General features: G+C 43.0%; 1 protein-coding gene across 1 annotated transcript in view; it reads left to right on the forward strand.

Annotated features, from left to right (window-relative positions):
- Positions 1-20,909, forward strand: part of znf385d (zinc finger protein 385D) — a 93,357-nt gene that overhangs the window by 58,322 nt on the left and 14,126 nt on the right. Inside the window, exons 3-4 of the mRNA XM_037676520.1 lie at positions 2,924-3,031; positions 10,864-11,032. Of these exons, the coding sequence (XP_037532448.1) occupies positions 2,924-3,031; positions 10,864-11,032 (277 nt within the window). The remainder of the gene's footprint in view (positions 1-2,923; positions 3,032-10,863; positions 11,033-20,909) is intronic.

A 20,909-nucleotide genomic window follows, 5' to 3' on the forward strand; every position in this document is an offset into this window, starting at 1 on the left:
CTGTTAGCAGCATGCTCCTGTCATCAGTGTGGTTCTGTTAGCAGTGTGGTCCTGTTAGCAGTGTGGTCCTGTTAGCAGTGTGGTCCTGTCATCAGTGAGGTTCTGTTAGCAGTGAGGTTCTGTTAGCAGTGTGGTCCTGTTAGCAGTGTGGTCCTGTTAGCAGTGAGGTTCTGTTAGCAGTGTGGTCCTGTTAGCAGTGTGGTCCTGTCATCAGTGAGGTCCTGTTAGCAGCATGCTCCTGTCATCAGTGTGGTCCTGTTAGCAGTGTGGTCCTGTCATCAGTGAGGTCCTGTTAGCAGTGTGGTCCTGTTAGCAGCATGCTCCTGTCATCAGTGTGGTTCTGTTAGCAGTGAGGTCCTGTTAGCAGTGTGGTCCTTTTAGCAGTGTGGTCCTGTTAGCAGTGAGGTCCTGTTAGCAGCATGCTCCTGTCATCAGTGTGGTTCTGTTAGCAGTATTAAAGATAAGCTCTTATAGGTGGCAGTAGCATTGCTGGTCATTAGAAGAACTCTTGGAGTGCCACTTCAACCTCCTTTCAAACAGGTGGTCATAAAGGATGTGGAGCTTGTTGCACAGTCTGTGAGCTGGTGAAATGTCGAGTCAAGACCGTCTTCCTCCTGCCGGTCGGTGCTGGTAAATCAAGTCCCTCTGGTCTAACTCCATCTGAATTCTGTCATCAGCCAACAAACACAGAAACATCTGCACCTCCTCACCACAGTGTTGGTTTATGTGCTGCCATTTTTGTGGATACATTATATTTAAAGCAAATAAACGAATGATGCGGCTGCAGTGTTTTAAAAGGGTGGGTTTGAGACTCTCATGATTGACGTTGCGCTCTGACCAATCAGTGTCCAGCAGTCTGCTGACGTCAGATCTTCAGCGGACATTCGTCTGGAACCGGGTCCGAGTGGGTCCTAGGAACCAAGCTGAACGCAGGCGGGATCACCCAATGGACCAACTCTGAACTTGCAGCGAGTCGACCTTTGCTTGGTCATGTTGAGACCCTTGAAAAAGTCCATTAGCTCTCAGGGTATGGTTGGGGATGACTCTCAGCTACCACCACGCCCATTTTCAGTTAAATATCTGCGAGAATGACTCGAGCTGTAGCCATTTTTTGTTGTCTTGAATCAGGTTGAGTCCAGAGGTTAATCCTTTGTAGACGTTCATCCGGTGATTAATTCAGTTAGCGTCCTTATGGTTCATGAGATATTTTGCTAACGGGCAGATAAACAGACGCGTGGTGAACGAGAGTAAAATACGGTTTGTTTTTAACAGCTGAGCGCAGAGCTGTGAAAATGTTTAAAACCTCTGGTTCCACTTAACAAAATGTGAGAGAATTCTCCACTAAAGCAAAAAAACACATTTTTTAAAACGTCCGACTTTCACATCAAACATCAGTGAGGCAACGTCAGATTATACGAAGAAGGCATTTCTTCCTTATTTGATCACAAAATGAAATTAGTCCAATCTGATGAAGAAAGAACTAAATGAGCATCAGTTTACTGAACAGAAGGAGCAGACGTTAGCATTAACAGAGATTTATCATTCAGACCTGCTGCTCAGGAGTCTTTAAGTTTTAAGTTGTTGTCGTTTCCAACTTATGTACATTATTCATCTTTATCTTGTGTTTGTGGAAACTGCTGGACTTTCTTCTTTAGGGATGAATAAAATATCCATCTGTCCATCTACTGCAGTTAAATGATGAGAAGCTTCGGACTGGACAGACCATGCAATTATGTTCTTTAGACAAAAACAAAAAAAAGCCTGCAGAGACGGGGTCAACAACAACAACAACAACAACAACAACAAACAAATACCAACAGGAGGGTTAACAACAAAAACCAGGAGGAAGACAAGGACCAGCTGAGAACCTGATCTTTGATGGAGTAATTAACTAACGAAGAGCAGGTGGGCTCATTAACGAGGGGAGTGAGCAGGAAGAGCAAAAAGGAGCATTTACAGAAACAAAACAACTAAATGAGGACGTGAAATAAGAAGAGCAAGGCATCGTTTAATAATCCATAAAAACCAGCAGCTGCAAACTGACGTGAACAAAACGGTTCAAACAAGTCCAAAAATCAGAAATTTTACAGTTTTCAGATGAAAAACATTTGTTTTTATGAAGTGCAGCAGCGTCGACACATCAGCTGATTGATCCAGCTCCTCCTCTGGTTCTGGAACGAGCCATAGAAATCCTCCAAACGAGCAGCTCCGTCCAGATTATCGTGTTGACACGTTTGGAGGCGGAACGTCCGACGACGTTTACACCAGAACCCAGCAGCTCGGACACGTGCACAGAAACTGCCATGGCTGAAGATGTTTTCAAGTAAACAAACTCATCTCGTTTCCACGTTCTTACATTTAGAAAAAAAAAAAAGAAATTTACAGCAAAGCTGTCGCTTTTTTTTATTTTTTTACTTTTGCATCTTCTTTAAAGACGATCTATAAAAACTCTGAAGGTTTAGTGACTTTTTGTTGTTACAGTCCAGGAAACTACAAATAACATTCTTTGTTAATCTCAGATTATAGGTATATAGATTTTAGTCTCAGAGCTGAACTCCCTCTCGAACACGACTTCTGTAACGTTTCAGACAGACCTCCGTCTCGGTGCGGACACGCCGCCGGCTGAGTCGGCTAACGGCCAGAAGCTGCTCTTTTGACATCTGTTGTGAAAAACTAAACGGGTTTAAATGCCGTCAGTTTAAACGTCTACTAGCATGTGACTAAAGTGAGCAAATGAGGGAATTAATCCGGGGAACGGTTCGAGTTCATCGAGCGGAGTGAAAGATTGACGCCTGGTTTGGTGGAAGCCTCCGGCAGTCGGTTTCTCTCCACAGTGAGCGACGGCCGAGTCGAGGAGGATTAACAGGTCAGCTTTAGCTGCGTTTTAATTAGCCTCTCTCTCTGTGTCCCTGCCTCCCTCCAGATGGACCCGGTGCAGAAAGCCGTCCTCCATCACACCCTCGGCCTCCCACCCACAGCCAAGAGGAGGCGCACGGCCTGCAGCGTGTGCCAGCTGAGGTTCAGCTCGCAGGTGAGCAGCTCGTTGCTTCAGAGCAGGAGGCCAAAAACGTGCTCCTGTCAGAGCGACGTGCAGGAACAGAGACGCTGCCGAGGCTGAAGCAGCAGCACGAGTTCAGCCTCTTCGGCTCAGTGTCGCATGCAGAGTGACAAAAAGACAGACGCTCGCCAGAGAGAGCAAAAGGAGCCGACAATGCTTTAAATTCAGTCCGAGCGTTCAGTTCCCTGCAGGTGACGGTGCATCAGCGTAAGAACTGACCGGTTGGCACTTTGTGAACTTTATGACATCAAACCGAGAGCTGCTTTCTTACATGTGAACCACGAGGTTGTGCAAAACTGGTCAAGAATAAAAGCCGACTGTCGGCCATCTTGACTCCACGTCCTCTGCAGCTGCGGGTCCGAGCGGGTGGAGCTCGGCTCTTCTGACCAGAAATCCTGACTTCTTATCCAGAAATGTTGCAAACCAAAAAACAGCTCTGAATACTGCGAGGCGTGATGTTTGCAGCTCACGGGTCTTTCAACACATTCAGGATTTTAAACGTTAACTTTTTATTTAATGCATTTCGCCCGCCGCCTTGAATTGAACAGTTTTAGATCAAAATAATCTCCAAAATGTCCAAGTCGTAGATATTTTGATCAGATGCGAAAGCTCATTCTCAGAGTATCTCCCTCTTCTACCGCTGGTCTGTGACCGGGTCCAGGAGGCGTCCTAATCAGATGAATCTCGACTGACTCGTCGATGCAGAGGAGCAGCGCTCTACTCCGAGCTCCTCTCAGACGACGGAGCTCTTCACCCTCAGAGTCCAGTCCTCCTACGAAGAACGCTCGTTTTGGCTGCTTGTGTCCAGGATCTCATTCTTTCAGTCCACAGGTGTAGACGGATCCAGAGCGTCGCCTTTCAACTCAACTCTTTCTTCACCATGAATGAGCGAAGCAACGCCCTCATTACTGAGGAGAAGACCTCGATCTGCTGATGCATCTCCTGCTCCATCCAACCACGACTCAAGAACAAGATGAGATACCTGAACTCCTCCGTCCGAGGCTCAGAGTTTGTTTCACTTCCACCACATCAACTGTAGGTTCGTTAAAATGTTTGTTTTTTCATCTCGAGTTGGACGGACTCCACGGGTCAATCAGTTCTACCTCCTACGATCACTGCGTCGTGTTGAACCAAGCGCAGGCAGGCGCCGAGGACTCAAAGGACAAATAAAGGAATTTGGATTGTGAAATACATTTTTATCAGACTGTAGAATAATAATCAGAACCAGTCCTGGTCCGTTCAGTCCCAATGGTTGAATTATCCCTTTGACAGGTTCTGAAAAAGACACGATTGAGCGAGAATGGGCGATAACGATGAGGCAGCTTTCTCGTTTGACAATTTGTTGAAATCTGAGCCGAAAAACATGAAGATGAGAGGAGGAAATAAAGGAGGAGAGCCTGAAAGCAACACTATGGAGGTTAAACTGCAGCTGTGGTGGGTCAGCGATGTTGGACCGCACGGTGCCGGTCACCTCATTCAGTTGTTTCCAGAGTCGACGGGCACACCGTTGATCCTCTTTACACTCCGTTGTTTATTCAGGTCATTAAGCTCCTGGTTATCAGACGTTCTGGTCCTTACATCTCTGTCCGTCGCACCGTGTTGCTGCCACGTGTCCAAAACATCTCAGCAGGAGTTAATCAGCAAATCTCTGCACGCACGACTATTAACTCGCTGAATCCAACCGTGGGACGAGCACCTAACCAAGCAGATGGGTGCCACGTTCCCCCCGCCCTTCATTTCAATACCTTTCTGAAAGTAAAGAGTATTTTTAAAGAGGAACTCAAAGATGCTGGAAGCTGCTCAGTCAGAAACGTCCCTGACGAGTCGTGTCACGGCACCGTTCATCAAAATCGAATCGATCTGTTTCGGATGCTGAGTGAGTCCGTGATTACTCAGGATGAGAATATTTACACAGGAACAGTTCATATTTATTTACAGCTCATTAGCTGCTGATTTTAAAGCTTTATGAGGGAAATACAACCTGTGTTCAGCTGTCAATCAATTTTAATAACAGGGAGGATTTATTATTTTTAGGTTCAACTGCAGAAACATTAGATCATATTCAATCAAAACTCCACAAGATCTGCTAAAATAAGAAAAACATCTCTAATAAATCTATCAAGGTTGAGTCAGGTCCGCGGATTCTTCTTTGTTGAAACGTTTCGTCTTTCATCCAGAATACTTCTTCAGACTGAGGACTGAAGAAGGCATCAGGACATCTCTAACAAAGGTCCAGAATATTTAAGATGTATTTAAATTAATTTTCAGTGACCGCCTTGCACATTTTTTAATCCATAATTGTATTTGCAGGTTTGTTCTGCTCTGTGAGCTGGCAGAGAAACAGAAAAACTGTAGGTCCGACACGGGAATTACCGTAACTCCTGGAATAACCGTGCCTTCTGAAATGAATGACCAAACGTGCCAACAGCTGCGCAGCATAGTACAAATTTCTGTAAATACTACAAAAGCTGTGCCACCAAAATTAATTACTGTAAGGAAAATATGTACCAGTACAATATTAATGTTTTTTTTGTTTTTTAAAACATTTATATCCAAATAAAACTTAGTTTGGGTCCCAGTATGGACCAACGTGTGTCAGTTGGACACCCCCATGTCAGATGATGTCATTTACTCGGAGACAAGAGTTTAATTTGACGTTTTCTGCTCTTCAGGAACTTCTGTCAGTAAAGTGGTGAACAGCCTGGGGCTGTAAAGAGAAAAGGTTTTTAATGTTTCTGTTTTACTGGATGTGGTTCTGTTTATGAGCCGGGGTCATAAACTCGGCTTTAGTCTGTAATTTCTATGTAAAAAGTCTGTTTTATGATCCTTTTATCAGTTTGTAAAAGGTCTCTAAGGTTAACAATAAAAATAAAACAACACAATTTGTGGTGAGGACACAAAAATGAGAAGGTGCACTTGTATAAAGACTGATCTCAAGAAAATAAAATAAATTGCTTTATAAATACTCTATCTCGTTTTGTTCATGGCATTTTTACTAATTTTCTAACTGCTTATTATTATTTTTTAAAATATACTTTCATTTTACAGTTTTTGTTCACATGTATATCAAAAATAATTATTGGGTAAATAAAACTGTCATTTTATTTAATTTATTTATATTTGTTCATGTTTGAAGCAAAGCAAAAGAATTATAACAAAAGCACAAAGCAGCTCAGAAAATGGCCGCCTCCTTTGTTTCCTGAGTTTAAACATAAAATTAGTTTTTCAACAAAAGACAAAAACATCTTTTATCACATTAATCTGAGCTTTTCTCCGTTGATGAGTCGCTCCGACACAGACAGTTAAACTCTGCTAATTGAGTTCAGCCGTCAGAACTCGTTAAAGAAAATATGTTTTATCTTTCTGTGTCTTTGGTCGTTTGTTTTATAAGAGCACAAGTCTTTGATTCCTCTCTGAGTTTTTGTGGATTTCACCATCAGAGAAGACATTTTATTAATAAAAAGTGTAATGAGGAGTTACTTTCAGCTCTCTGACGTCAAAACACAAAGAACACACCTGGAACAGCTGCACGAAGAGTCGGGCTTTTTACTCTATTAATATTTACTGTTTCTGTAGTTTCATGAGTACCAGGCGATGTGGTGCAGTTTCACTTCAAACAGCCCAAAGTGTGCGCACGATAAAACTGAATCAGAGCGTTTGGTCTTCATGAACAGGATCTGAAGGCCGGAGGAGGGGATCTGTTTGGGTTTTGCTCTGCTTTATGCAGATGATGTGGTTCTGTTGGCGTCTTTGGTCCAAGACCCCCATCATGCACTGGGGTGGTTCACAACGTGCACTGGGGTGGTTCACAACGTGCACTGTGGTGGTTCACAACGTGCACTGTGGTGGTTCACAGCCAAGTGTGAAGTCTGAGGTCGTGGTTCTCAACTAGAAAAAAGGATTGTTTTGCCCCAGGAGGAGCAGTTCAAGTATCGGTACGCCTTGTTCCTGAGTGATGGAGCAGGAAATGAATCGATGGATCATCCTCATCCTCAGTAATGACGGCGTTGCTTTGGTCAATTGCGGTGAACATCCATCCATTATCTTTTACCCACTTCTTCCATTTTGGGTCATGGGGTGTCGCCGGTGCCCATGTCCAGCAATCACTGTGCGAGGGGCGGGGGACACCCTGGACAGGTCTCCAGTCCATCACAGGGACACATAGAGACAAACGAGACAAAAATTCACTCTCTCTCTCTCTCCTAGGGACAATTTAGAGTTACCATCAGTCTAACATGCATGTTTTTGGTCTGTGGGAGGAAACTGGAGTACCTGGAGAAAACCCACGCACGCACGGAGAGAACATGCAAACTCCACCCAGAAAGGCCCCTGGACCAGGATTTGAACCAGCAACCTTCTCGCTGAGAGGCAGCAGCTCTACCAGTTGTGCCACTGTGCTACTGGTACGGTTACGTTCCAACCCTCACCTGTGGTCCTGAGGTTTGGATCATGACCAAACAGACAGGATACCAGATACCAGCAGCTGAAGATGCTCTGTAATCCAGAGGAGCTCGGAGTAGAGCCGCTGCTCCTCTGCATCAAAAGGAGTCAGCTGAGGTGGTTCATCCGATCAGGATGTCTCTCGAGGCCTCCCCTGGAGATTTTCCAGGCACACCCCACTGGGAGAAGACCCTGGAGCTGACCCAGAACTTACTGGGAGGACTATATATCCTCTCCTGCCTGGGAACACCTTGAGGTCTCCCAGGACTTGCTGGTGAGAGGGTGGTCCAGGTTTCCCTCTTGGACCTGTTGCCTCTGCGACTCAACCCCAGAAGAATGGTAGAAGAAGGTTGGATGGATTTTTGACCAGATGAGCATTTTGATGCTAAAGAAGAACTTCCTGTTCATTTCTAACGTTTATCCAATAAAGTCAACTTAAAACTTTTTTAAACGGTGCACAGGAAGTCATGCGTTCATGAAGCTCTCCTTCATCTAAAGAACGTCTGTCCCTGCTGCCTCAGGTGAACATTTCAACACAAACTTGTGTGATCTGCTAACACCAGGAGAACATGTTGAGGATGACTCTCAGCTACTACCCCTCCAAGACTTAGCTCAGTTACTCAGAACCTGAAAGCTGTAGCTATCTTCACCAGATCAGTCTTAAACTTCTCCTTTTAGTTTAAAATTATTTTTATTTTCAGGCTAACTGTGCCGACACTAACAGACGTAGTTAACTTTACAACCGAACACACAAAGAAATTAAAAACCTCAACTTTACTTTTCCTTTAATGACCTTTAGGTTTCAGTGGTTTTAAACCTGAACACTGAAAACGACACATTGAACGCCCATCAGCGATCTATTGCACAGCAATCTATGCCAATGGCCTGGACAAGCAAAGACCTTGTGTAACATTTGACCTTGATTTTTGACCTTGGAGCTGTAGTGATGAAAGTGCACAGGACACTTTGTTTAGTGAAGACGCATCAAGTTTCATGAAATTAACTTGAGCGGATCAGAAGTTACGAGAGAAAGTTTTCAGACAGATGGAGGTTCGACTTTAACGATACGGGCGTATAATAATAAAAATATTGTCAGTAACACGAGCTGGAATACTTTTCTTACTCTGATGATTACATGTTTTAACGTTTTTAGTCTTTTAATGACTACCTGACTTTATAGGTCACTTAATATCCCTCCAACAACCCACCTTCACTGAAAGGTTATTTATTTATAGATTCCTGCAGGAACACCAACGTCTCGGCTCTGCGTTTGTTCTTGAATCCAGATCTTAATATTTTTCTTCCACGGTTCTGATCCAGCCCCCACAGCACCGATCCACGCAGGAATAATTAGATTTTGATGCCAGTCTTTTCAGGGGAAACAGAAATAAGCCTCAGCAGGAGCCAGGTGCTGCTCGCGCGCTGCCGGAACATTTATTTACAGGATGAGTTTATTTGAATCTGGTGGAGAGAATGTTGAATGTTTGAGACGTCTCAAAGGAAGAGCCTCCTCCCACGATGCTTCTCCTGAACTCTACCTGCATGGACCTCCACATCCTCTGAAACTGTTGCTAAACTCTGTCTTAAAGAAACTATTTCCATAATTTGGGTCCTCACGGCCGCTCGGACTGCAGGAGAGAGTAAATGTATACTGTCGCCCCGTGACTCGAGGTCGTAAAGATTTATGAGCAGCTGAAAACGGTGCAGCAACGCAAATAACAGTCGGAGACAACTCCATAAATATAAAGAGAAAACTACAGATAAAAAGCTGTGTGCGAGTCCACAAAACATGTAGGGAAACGTCTCGTTTTAATAACACAACTTCTCAAGTCGTCCTGTAAACTCCGCCAGTGTCACAGGAAATGAAGTGCATGCGCTCCTGCAGACACGAAAACACGTCTTTACAAACACGTTATTAGAATAATGACTGATTGCACATTATTGATTCTTTTAAAGAAAGACACAGCAAAATGTAGGTTTGTAATCCTGGGACACCAAGGTCAGTTATAGATGTACGTCCAATGCTTACTTTCTGCAAATGTCAGAAACTCATCCTTCATAAGATATTTTGCTAACAGACCGGCTGTGTTGACTGTCACAACAGGTAGCGCTCAGATTATGTTGTGAGGATGAAACTCTGCCTTTTCCACATCAAACGTTTGCTCAATATCTGTAAAACTCACTGAGTTGTAACCATGTTACACTCGCTAAGACGGATTAGCTGTGGCGGCCATCTTGAATTGGATTGACTCTGAAAGTGAATCAGTTGTAGAGGTACATCCTGTGATTAGTGTGTGAATGTCTCGTTGTTTTTTAGCAAAATATCTCATGGAACATTTGACAGATTTTGTTGAAACTATCAAAATAATCTACAACCGATTAAAGTTTTGAAGTCAACTCTTGTCAAGATGGCCGCCGCAGCCAGTTAACTTTGGTAAACATACAAATTGCTTTAACTTAGTTAATGTCCCAGATATTGGACTAAAGTCTGGTGTTGTAGTAGCTGAGAGTCATACCCAACAGATACTTCAAGCACTAACTGATTTTACAGATTTTATGGCAGTAGCTGAGTCAACCTGTAAAGGTTTTGTAATCTCACGCGACATCTTGTTTAAAATGTAGGAGATTTGAACAAAAGGTTTAAAAGTTTTGCAACACAGTTTAGGCTTAAAACATGTGGCGGGCAACATGTATCCCCCCTGAGGAATTCTGGGTACGTCCTGTGTCCGTCGTTGAACCTTTTCGTCTCCCGTTGCGAAACAAAGAGGAAATTAAAAATACTCTCCATCCCTCCTTCTTGTGAATTGAAAAACATAAAAGATGAGTGAGGTACCCACTTCCATTTCAGTGTGTGGCTACATCCAGCTATAACAAATGTCACAGTCAATAATTGGGTTGCCACGTCAAAATCCAAGATGGCCGCCACCACCACCTTATATAAATGCAAGCCACACCAGTCACTATGCTTTCTATTTTTTATTGCTTAAACATATAATTTACTCAAATGGCCGGTGCGGTGACCAAAGATTATTCTGGGGGGGGGGGTCATGGTCTCCATTGGCCACCCCCTGGCTCCACCTCTGCACCTGGTGGATAAAACTGCTCCCTCCACTCGCCAGGACCCGTTGCTCTGCGCCGCCTCTGACAAAATACTAAAAACAAAAAAGAAAACTCATTTCCTGAGTAATGTTGAGTTTGATTTGTTTCTCTCTTAAACTAACAAACATAATTCATAATAAATGTTTTTTATTACTGAAAAGTCAAAGTTTTGTTTGTTTTATTTATTCGTTTCCATGTTTCACTCTGAGCCCATATTTAACGTCCTCATCTTGAAAATCTGCCTCGTTTCGTCTGTTTCCCCCCAGAACCAGGCCGTGGCCCACTACAAGGGCACCAAACATGCCAAGAAGCTAAAATCCCGGGAACGCTCAAAGAGTAAGCTCAAAGGCTCAGCGGTCACCAAGGAAACCGCCATCCAGGAGGTGGCCAAGGGCATCAACACCTCGCACGTCCCCAACGGCACCAACAGGAAAGGTTTGTTCCCCACCCCCACCACAACCAAACGGTCTGCAGATGTGTACAGCTGCTGCTCTTCAGAAGAATAAACCTCCTGAGATTTAGTGCTCACAACGCTTCACTTGATCACTTTAGCTTTGTGTTGGCTGCTTTGACTAAATCAAAGCACATTCGGTTGTTGAACCAGGAGGAAACGGCAGAGGATTAGAAACTGCTTTTCAGCTTTTAAAGGTACTTTTAATCATTTCAGCAGGTCTGCGTCGTTAAAGCAACGGAGAGCATTCATCTCCTGTCCTCTAGGGGGCGACGGTGTGCCGGTTTTCCAAGTTTTAATTCTTAGAAAAAAAAGTTTCTCTCGTATTGAATTATTTTTGTGTCCTTGCGGCCACACGGTGATAAACTGAACAAACGAAACGAAGAATCTTCTCTCAAAACAAGAAGTTTCTTCTCAGTCCTACGTGTGGACTTGTCAGTTGTAGCTTTGGTTCTACGTGTACACTGTTGTGTGTTGATGGTGGCTTTCCAGATGTGTAGGCTGGATATGTCAGAAGCACTAATGCACCCCTATACCATCAGAGAGGCAGGCCTTTGAACTGTGCTCTGATTATAGGCTGTGTTTTCTAAAAAGAATCTCAGATTTGGATCCGTCTGACCACAGAACAGTTCTGAACTTCACCTCGGTCCATTTGAAACGAGCTCTGGTCCAGAGGTCCAGAGCGGTTCTGGATGGTGTTCACATCTGGCCTCTTCTTTGTCTGATAGAGCTTTAAGCAGCATCTGTGGATGAACTGTGTTGACAGACGATGATCTGAGCCCAGAACAGAACCAGACCTGGTTTTAATGCAGGGACCCCTGAGGGCCCAAAGATCTCCACTATCTAATATAGACCTTCAGCCTTGACCTTTGAACTCAGAGATTTCTACAGATTCTCTAAATCGTTTTATATTATGAACTGTAGACGATGGGATATTCAAAGACTCTCCAGTTTTCTGTTGAGGAACATTATTCTGAAAATGTTCCACTATTTTAAGACGCAGTAGTAAAACCCCTGCCCATCTTTACTTCTGAAATTCAGCCTCTCTAACACGCTCTCTCCAGTTCCACTCACTGACCTCTGATTAACCTGAGTAGTTACAAACCGCTCCTCCAGCTGTTTTCTATTAGTAGCTTTTACTTTCACAGCTTTTGTCGACACTTTTCTGACTTCTTTGAGATGTGTTGCTGCCACAAACGTCAAAATGATCTTATAGTTTTTATCAAACATGGTACAGTCTCGCAGTTTGAACAATGAGCGCGTTGACCACGTTCTGTTGTGAATAAAATGTTGGTTTATGCCGATGAAAGGATGTTGGATTTGCTAAATGTTTTCTCTGGGTAAATAAAACGATCATCTAAAAATGGCTAAAGGACGTAAAGTGTTATAAACTTCCTTCTGACTTTGGGAACACTTTTTATAAATGACTTAAAACACACCTTTAAGGAACATGTGTAATAACCAAAACGTATAATTAGCTATTAATCATTCCAGTAACCTAAAAAAACCCCACACATTTCTCACCATTGTGCCTCCAGCACACGGGGGTGTTGGTTTGTCAAAGCAGGTAATGAATATTAATGTGCTCACATGTGGGTAAAATTAATTGTCCAGGTGGATAAATGCTGCATCCGTCCGGCTGATGTTTGATGGAACATAAAACCGGAGTGGAAACGACTGGAGGCAGATCTCCGCTTTTATGAAAAGACGTGATGCTCATGAATGAAGTGGAGGAACGATGTGACCTGCTTTATGACTTTTGTTTTTTCAAAACGCACCTTTTTGTGTCGATATTATTTTATATACCGTATTTTTCAGACTATAAGGCGCACTTAAAATCCTTTAATGTTCTCAAAATCGACAGTGAGCCTTATGCATGAATTCTGATTGTGCTTACTGACCTCAAACCGATTTTATGTGGTTATTGTGAACGAGTTGAATAAAGTTTGACTTATTTGACTGTTTGGTTTTGCTTAATCCGGTGCGACTTATAATCCGAAAAATACGGTACATGAAAAGTCTTTGGGGCAAGTTCCCTGAAGAACATGTTGACTGACTTAAAGCAGAACTCTGTACAAACTAAGCCAACATAGTAAATCCAACGTTTGTGAGTAATTTAAACACAAACGCCGTCAGCACCGACTGAAGGGTTCTTCTCTCAGTCTGTGTTTTTATTTTTCACGTTCTGGTCGACCTGTTTGGAGGAACAGAGCTGCTGGAGACACCTCCTGCCTGCACTGGTTTGTGAAGGATGAGTTGAGTCACGCCTCGTCTTTCTGTGAAACTGTTAGAGACTGGCCTGCTACTTAATCATCTCGCTGTTCTGTAACAAAACAGATTCAACTTTTAGCTGCATCCTCACTGGTTTCTGACAGTTGGTGACTGGGACCAGTGAGCTGTGCGGCCGTTTTTTGAGCATCCAATTTGTGAAAACCGTGGCAAACGTTTGTTTGTTTACACTGGTTAGTTGTTTGAGAACTAGTTACAACAAGAAAGTGGCCAAGAGGCAGCAACAGGGGGTTAGATACAAACAACCCTCACGTACAATATATACACTTTTGTCACATTAAACAACATAGAGATTACACGCGCACAAGTTCTAAATATAAACATTCATTATAATATTTCCTGTACGTAAAATGTGACCATGTGGACCTCTGAGGGACAGCATTGGGTTATGGACTGGACTAGTGGATTGACTGTAGTTACACTGATCACAAAGCAGCCTTTGGAGATGGATTTGATGTATAAAATGGTATCATCAGCATACAAGCACATGCTAGAACCACCAGCAGCAGCATGATCAATGGTATTTATGTGAATCTTAAAAAGTGTTGGGCCTAATATGGACCCCTGAGGGACACTCGTGGACAGGTGTAAGGGATCAGACTGATAACCCCCAGTTCACATTGACTGTACACAACCAAAGCTATGTTTGTGTGCACGGCTTATTAAACAGTTCTTGTCCATCGCTGCCAACATTATACCCACCTCAGTCCACCTTGAACCCACCTGGGCAGCCACGCTCTTTTGTTCATGATTCAATCTACTGGAGCGCACTTCTGAAATAACAGTAAACTAGTTTGGACCAGTATATTTTTATTTATACAGTATATTTATCGTCATTGGAGTTGGTTTTAGACCTAAACGTGTTTTCTGTCAGAGAACAGCTCCCATGCAGGTGTTAAAAAACAGCTCATGCTCGTTAGGCAGGTCGGAGACACCTGAGACAAAAGCAAGGTGTTTGAGACGCCCACGGTGACTACGTGACTATTTTAAGAGAAAGTTCGATGCACAATTTCTTTTGAACATGATCAAAATTCAGTCAGTAAGACTGAGCCTCTCTGCAGCTCAGGCTAAGACGTTGTGAGCCCCCATGAATGTTGGGAAATGTTTTTGGAGACTTCCTGTTTGCCAACTAATCGCAGCCCATTAAGAACTTACCTTAAGCCTCCAAACGATGTTGCAGCGGCACCGTAACTCTCGACATTAAAGGGTCTGTGCCGGTCCAGAACGGCTAGAGGCAGCTAAAAAAGTGACTGGCTTGTGACAGAGCCCAAAATCAGACCGGGCTGACCTGGACCGAGCGAGAACAAGACCCCACCTGAAACAACGCCACATGATCAGTTTTAGGTTGTTTTTAGGGATGCACGATATTGGATTTTTGGCCGATATGTTGAAACTTATTCGGCTGATAACCGATGCCGATACCGATATTTTATATATGTTCCTTTGTCAGAACATAGTCCTCTTATTTAGGCTTATTTGCTACAAAAATTGCACAACAGCTGTAAGAGCTGGTGACATATATTCAGTAACAGTCATATCCATAGCACTTTAACTTATATTAAATGAAAAGAGTTAAATGTTATTTATTAGCATTAGTCGCCTGTAATGCTGTCTCACTTGTGGAGGTTTGTTCCAGGTTCCTATAGCTGCAGTGTGGATCCTCTGCACTCCTGTGCATGAAGGACAGACTTTTTAAGTTCAAAGTTTACGTCTATCCATTGTGCCGTAAGACTAATCATGCTAACGGGGCTAACACAACGTCCAAATGTCTGTGGTAAAACTCACCCAACAAGTCGTGCTATCGGCTGTTAGCTTCTCAACGACGACGGAAATGACGGCTTATAACTCAAGTAACGTTACTTCGGAAAAATATATCCGACTGCGGACGATGCAGTAAAACGTACTCCGTAAATCTTCGAAATCCGACATCCTCACCAACGAAAAATAAAACTTCCACACCGCCGACATTTTGAATTCGGTTATGGCGCACGTGACGTCATCGCGTTGTGCAGCCGCTGAAGGCAAAAACAGCGCCTTTTATATCAGCGAGTTATTTTAATGAAATGGCCGATGTCCGATATTTAAATTTAACGTTGATATCAGCTGATACCGATACCACGTCGATAATATCGTGCATCGCTAGTTGTTTTTAAATTTACAAAAAAAATTGTGGTTGTGGTGAATTTGACAAACAGCAGCAGCATCTAGCTGTAGCTGCAGCCTGGGATCCATCCCTGCAGGAATATCAGTCTAAAGAGGGGTGGGCAAACTTTCGGACTCGTGGGCCACATTGAGTTCTAAAATTGGAGCGAAGGGCCGGGCCATAATGCACACCAGTGTCTGTAGTGCGCCTCTACTGGGGAAATGCTGGAACTACAGGTAAAACAACACCGGTTTTTTTTTCCCTATTAAATTCAGTTTTTTAAATATAATTTGAACCAGTGGCGATTTTAACCTCTTTTTGGGGGGCGCTTAAGCACCCCTAAATTTTACCTCAGCACCCCTGAAAAATACACAAAAAAATTTTTTTTTTTAATTGTCTAAATTTTGGACAATTTCGGCGGGCCAATTAAAATGCCCACCGGCCCGCATACGGCCCGCGGGCCAGGGTTTGCCCATCAGACGCCATTATTTTGTAAATGTGGTCAGAATAAATCCCTCAGATTATATAACATTAACGGTTGAGTAGCATGTACTTTTCTGCTTCGTAAGATCTGAATTGCTGCTTTAAACTCCCACGAGATTTTAAATTCTGGAAGTTGTCTTGATTAAAAATCTTTTAGATTTCCCTTTTTTTTTTTTTTTGTTTCTTTTGGTTTTAAAAATGTCTCGCAGAGGAATAAAGAGTCTGTGAGAACATGAACTCACGGGAAAAGATTTCCAACAATCCGTCCAGTTTTCAGATTCTTCATGCATATTTGCAGAGACGGACGAGGTGCAGCGGGCGGTATATATCACCCGGATGACTCAGCGGCGGCCTGTTAAGGTTTGAGTATGCGTGTCCTCGCAGCAGCAGCAGAGAGAGAGTAGAGGTGGAGAGAAATGCCCACAGCACGGCCCGACATCTCTCCGTTCCAGTCCAGTGCCTGAGGAAATGTACCCTGATATTAGCTATTAAAGAGCAGACTGTCAGGGGGGCATGCAGCACTGACAGCAGCTGTACAACGGTGCAGGCTGCAGGGAGGCCACAGTTTGTTCACAATCTTCTTTTTTATATATTTTCCTCCACAGAAAGCCTTCGGCACAAACAGCCTCCCATCCCTCCGCTCCACACCTGAGAAACAACCTTTCTGTTCAATCCGCCGGTATTTAGTTGGAAATTTAAAAAAATACAGACATCAGAGACGGCAGCAAACCTGATGTGATTGGTTTGCTACATGCATGCACGATGCTGCAAATGCTCCTGCCGGTGAGGATTTTAGATGTCAGAGCGTAACCCCCACCCCAAACCGGATTAGGACCTCGCTGCTCCTTCTCGACCTGTCAGAACGCTGCACATTAAAAACCTGCTTCAATGTGAAGTCCCCAGCTCCTACGCCTCTAGTATTCATCAAACATGTGCTTCCTGCCATTTTCTGTGTTTCACTTCAGAAAATATTAATATGAAATGGATGAAACGGAAAAAAAAAAAAACGGAGCGTTTGCTTCAGTTTGATTCAAACTGATGCAAAATAAAAACAGATTTAAATAACATTTAAGTATAAAACAAAGACATTCAAACTGATGACTGATATGAGATATAAAAAATAAATATAGAAATGACTCATCACAGTACTTTTTAATGTGACAATTATATAACACTTTTGCTTGCCATACAAGCAACGCTGCGCACAGTTCAGATTAAAAATGGAAATCCAGCAGAAACCAGATTTCTTTTCATTTTTTCAGTTGTGGCTGATTGAAAAATGTACTTTTTGTTAACTGTGGGCCCGTTTCTAGTGGGACATGTTTTATGATGCGCATTCTTGCCGTTTTCCGTTGTCCCAGCAGGACTCACTTGGACCAGGTTCTACGCGGTCCAGGTGGTTTTTGATACGAGCGCCGTCGTCAAAGCAAGGCTACGATGGCGTTACTTTTAAACATAACGTTCAGCTGAGCTCAATGTTTTCATTTTGTCTGCGGTTCGTTGTATTGTTCTCTCCGCTCATCCCGTCCGTCAGCTCCACCTCACACCTGCGCTCCATCAGCTCAGGTGTCTCTCATCACTAATCAGCCCTCTGAGCACACAAACACTCCGTCTCTGCAGTTTAGTGCGGGATCATAAAGTCTGCTACCTGATTTCTGGCTCTCAGTTGGTTTATGATTTTGCTCCTTTTTTATTTTATTTGTTTTAGTCAGATCCTTAAAGTTTGTGTCGTGGGTTTGATTCAGTCACAATGACGAGGTTTTTTTTTTTTTTTTATGAAACTTGGTTTTGAGCTCAATGAGCTATTTAAAATGTCACAAGATGAAAAAACTGATTTAAAAACTGATTTCAGGATGGTTGTTTGAAGTTTTAAAACTATATAAAAGTTCAGTTTTATAATATTTACAGTTATCTTGTTGCGCTGGATGAATTTACCATGCAGCCAAATAATCTCATCCTAATATGATTTTTATTAAAATTTTTATAACTTAAGGATAAACTAACAACTCTTTGTGACTTTGTCTTGACTCAATGTTGCCGTGGCTCCTCCACATGTTTTGGCAACGTTTTAATACGCCCGTCGAAGGCGGACATAAATTAACAATATCATCTCCGTCAGTAAAATTTCTCTTGTCCCGCCCGTAACTTCTGGTCTGCTAAAGATAATTTAATGAAGCTTCATACATGAACGCATCATGAGCAGATAGTGTTGTGAAACTTGATACACGTGTTCAATCACTAGGCAACGTGTTGCATACACGTTTCATCCTCCCAGGTTGAAGGTCAAACGTTATATAAGGTCTTTGCTTGCTTTAGCTTGATGTATAATAGTTTGTCACCGGGTGCACAATGTGTGGTAATGATGAAGATGATGATGATGATCAGCACAAAGATTAAAAAATAAACCAAAAAGTTCATAATTTGAGCTTGAATGTCTTTAATCTTTGTGAAAAATGAAGTAAAATAAAACCTGAAAAACATTTAGGAGGTGAAGTCAAAATGCAGCCAGTTTTCCCACAAATCACCTCCGGGCGGCTGCGACGCTCTTAACGCCCAGAAATGATTTGTAGTTCTGGACGCAGCTGCTGGACTCTCACTTCAGACCCGTTTAACCTCCTGAACATGAAACATTTCAATAAAAGCTCAAACCGTGTCCGTCTACCTACGACAGAAGCTTGAATATTTGCCCTTGTGTCGGGCTGAACCCATCTGCCACGCCGTCATTAAACAGTCATTTGATGTTGGGGGCACGGGGGGGGGGGGGGCAGGTGATTAAAGTGTACTTTGGCTGGCCTTGGCTGCACTGCATGCTGGGAAGCCTCCAGCAATCCATATCCCCAGTCGGTGTGACCTAACGGGCTCGGCGAGGCCCAGTGAAGAACTCAATCCCGCTCATTAATGGAGGTAATGACTGTGATCAATCTAAAGTTGGTCTGAGCGAGTGAGGCCCCGACGGGGGGGTGGGGTGGGGGCTGGGGGGGGATGAAGACGTAGGAGACCGAGGGTCAGGTGAACAGAAAAGACCGAGCTGCAAAATAAAAGTACAGAAAAGTAAACAAAAGTTTAGGAGCAAACAAAGACACGTGTGAAAGTCCAAAAGGGGAGAAGCGATGAGATTAGGGGGTAATCGAATGTGTGATACAATTAAAGTGGAAGAAATTGAGACGATGGGAGAGATGAAGGTAACAAAGACTGGGATTAACTGGGAGGAAGATCAGGGCCGGTGCTGCGACCCTTCGAAATAGACCAACCTCGCGGTTTATTTATCTATTATTCTTATCGTCTATTTCCTCTCCCCTGATTCTCCCTGTGGTGATGGAGGATCTAAAATCCTTCGTCTTTTCAGTCTTTCAGGCCCCCCCCCCCCGAAGATCTGATTAACTCTAAATGAAGCCGGATTAGAGCCTTTAATTAAAACGACCGGGCTGTAATCTACGCTCCTCGCTGCTGTCACATTTCATCACTTCCGCCCAGCTCGTTAGCACGACGTGAGAGTTTTAATTCAGACATTTATACAGCGATGGTGCGAACTTTGAACGGGTTTGTTCCAGGAGGCGGGACTTTCAGTTTACACAGATTTATTTTCCAGTTTCGTTTGAAAACAAATGATCAGCACCCAGTTTTCGTCCAAAAATACTCCAGTTTGTCCGGATGCTGATTTTTTTTTACTACGACACAAAGAAAAGCCACGTCCTGGACGGTCTTTGCATGAAGACCAGAAGGTTTTGATGGTACTCCAATAAACTGCATCAGGTATTAAAAGAAAAACATTTCTTACAAAAACGATCCCGGACACGAACAGAATTCAAGGTTAAAGGCTAAAAATCCCGACTTCAACTTGGATTATAAATCAGACCATGATCGCCAGATATTGGGCTTCAGATTTCATTGGTGCCAAAATGTTACAAACAAAATCCAGACGATCAATATTGAACAGCTGTTTACAGCTGGCTTCAATAAAAAGAGCCAAAAAGTGTAAAAAAAAAAAAAAAAAAAGGTTCTGTCTTCCATGTTCTCCCTTGTTTGGTCAGTATTTCCCAAAATGCACCAAAAGTATCTTCAGACACTCCAGTAACCAAAATATATAAGATTAGATGTAAAATGTCATCTTTTCTCAGGCTTGTAGCAAAAGAATGACCCCCCCCCCCCGCCCCCAATTAATGATTTACACCAAATTTCATGTATCTACACATTATTTCCCTATTTCATGTTGCTTCGTATTAAAGTCATACTTTAATGTTTTAAGGTGTATTTTAAGTCTAATGATGTTAATTAAATATTTGTACTTTCAAATAATAAAATTGTTCCTATCAACTTCTTTAGGAACATAAGAACGTTGTACAATTCTTCCCAGATTCTAAGGCTGAAAAATGAAACCAGAAATGACTAAAATAACTTTTAGTTTATTAAACATAGGCTTATATCTGTAACCATACTGTCAGTAATAACGCATCGATGCTTAATTTCAGTGTAGGGATCTTTGCAGAGTCTTGTAGAAGAAGCTTCTACGTGTAGATCGTATGACGAACATCCACATGTGAGGCTTCATAAAGGTTCATGTACTCATCTGGCTCTTCATCTTCAGATTCATGTGTACAGAGTCTCACCTTCTTCATCCTCGTCGTGCTGTTGTTGAAGGCCAGAGGACTCTTTCTGAAGCACGTCGTGCATTTCCAGGGGAGTCGTACGGTTTATCTTGTAACCATTCTCAAGCTCACCCGGGTCTGTTGTTGACTTGATGCCATGCAGAACTTTGTTCGAGCCTCACTGATCTTCCTCTGGTCGGTCGTGTTTCCTTTGAAACATGGTCCTTCGACTTCAGCCCAGCCCGTGTAAGAAGCAGATCGGTGGCGCTGCGAGACGACCGTGTGATCGTCCACCGGAGGCTGAGATGATAACGCACCTTCATGGTGATAATTTGTTCCCAGCAAACTAAACTGGGATCA

The sequence above is a fragment of the Nematolebias whitei genome, chromosome 5 (assembly GCF_014905685.2).
Source record: "Nematolebias whitei isolate Nwh7 chromosome 5, NemWhi1, whole genome shotgun sequence".
Lineage (NCBI taxonomy): Eukaryota > Metazoa > Chordata > Actinopteri > Cyprinodontiformes > Rivulidae > Nematolebias > Nematolebias whitei.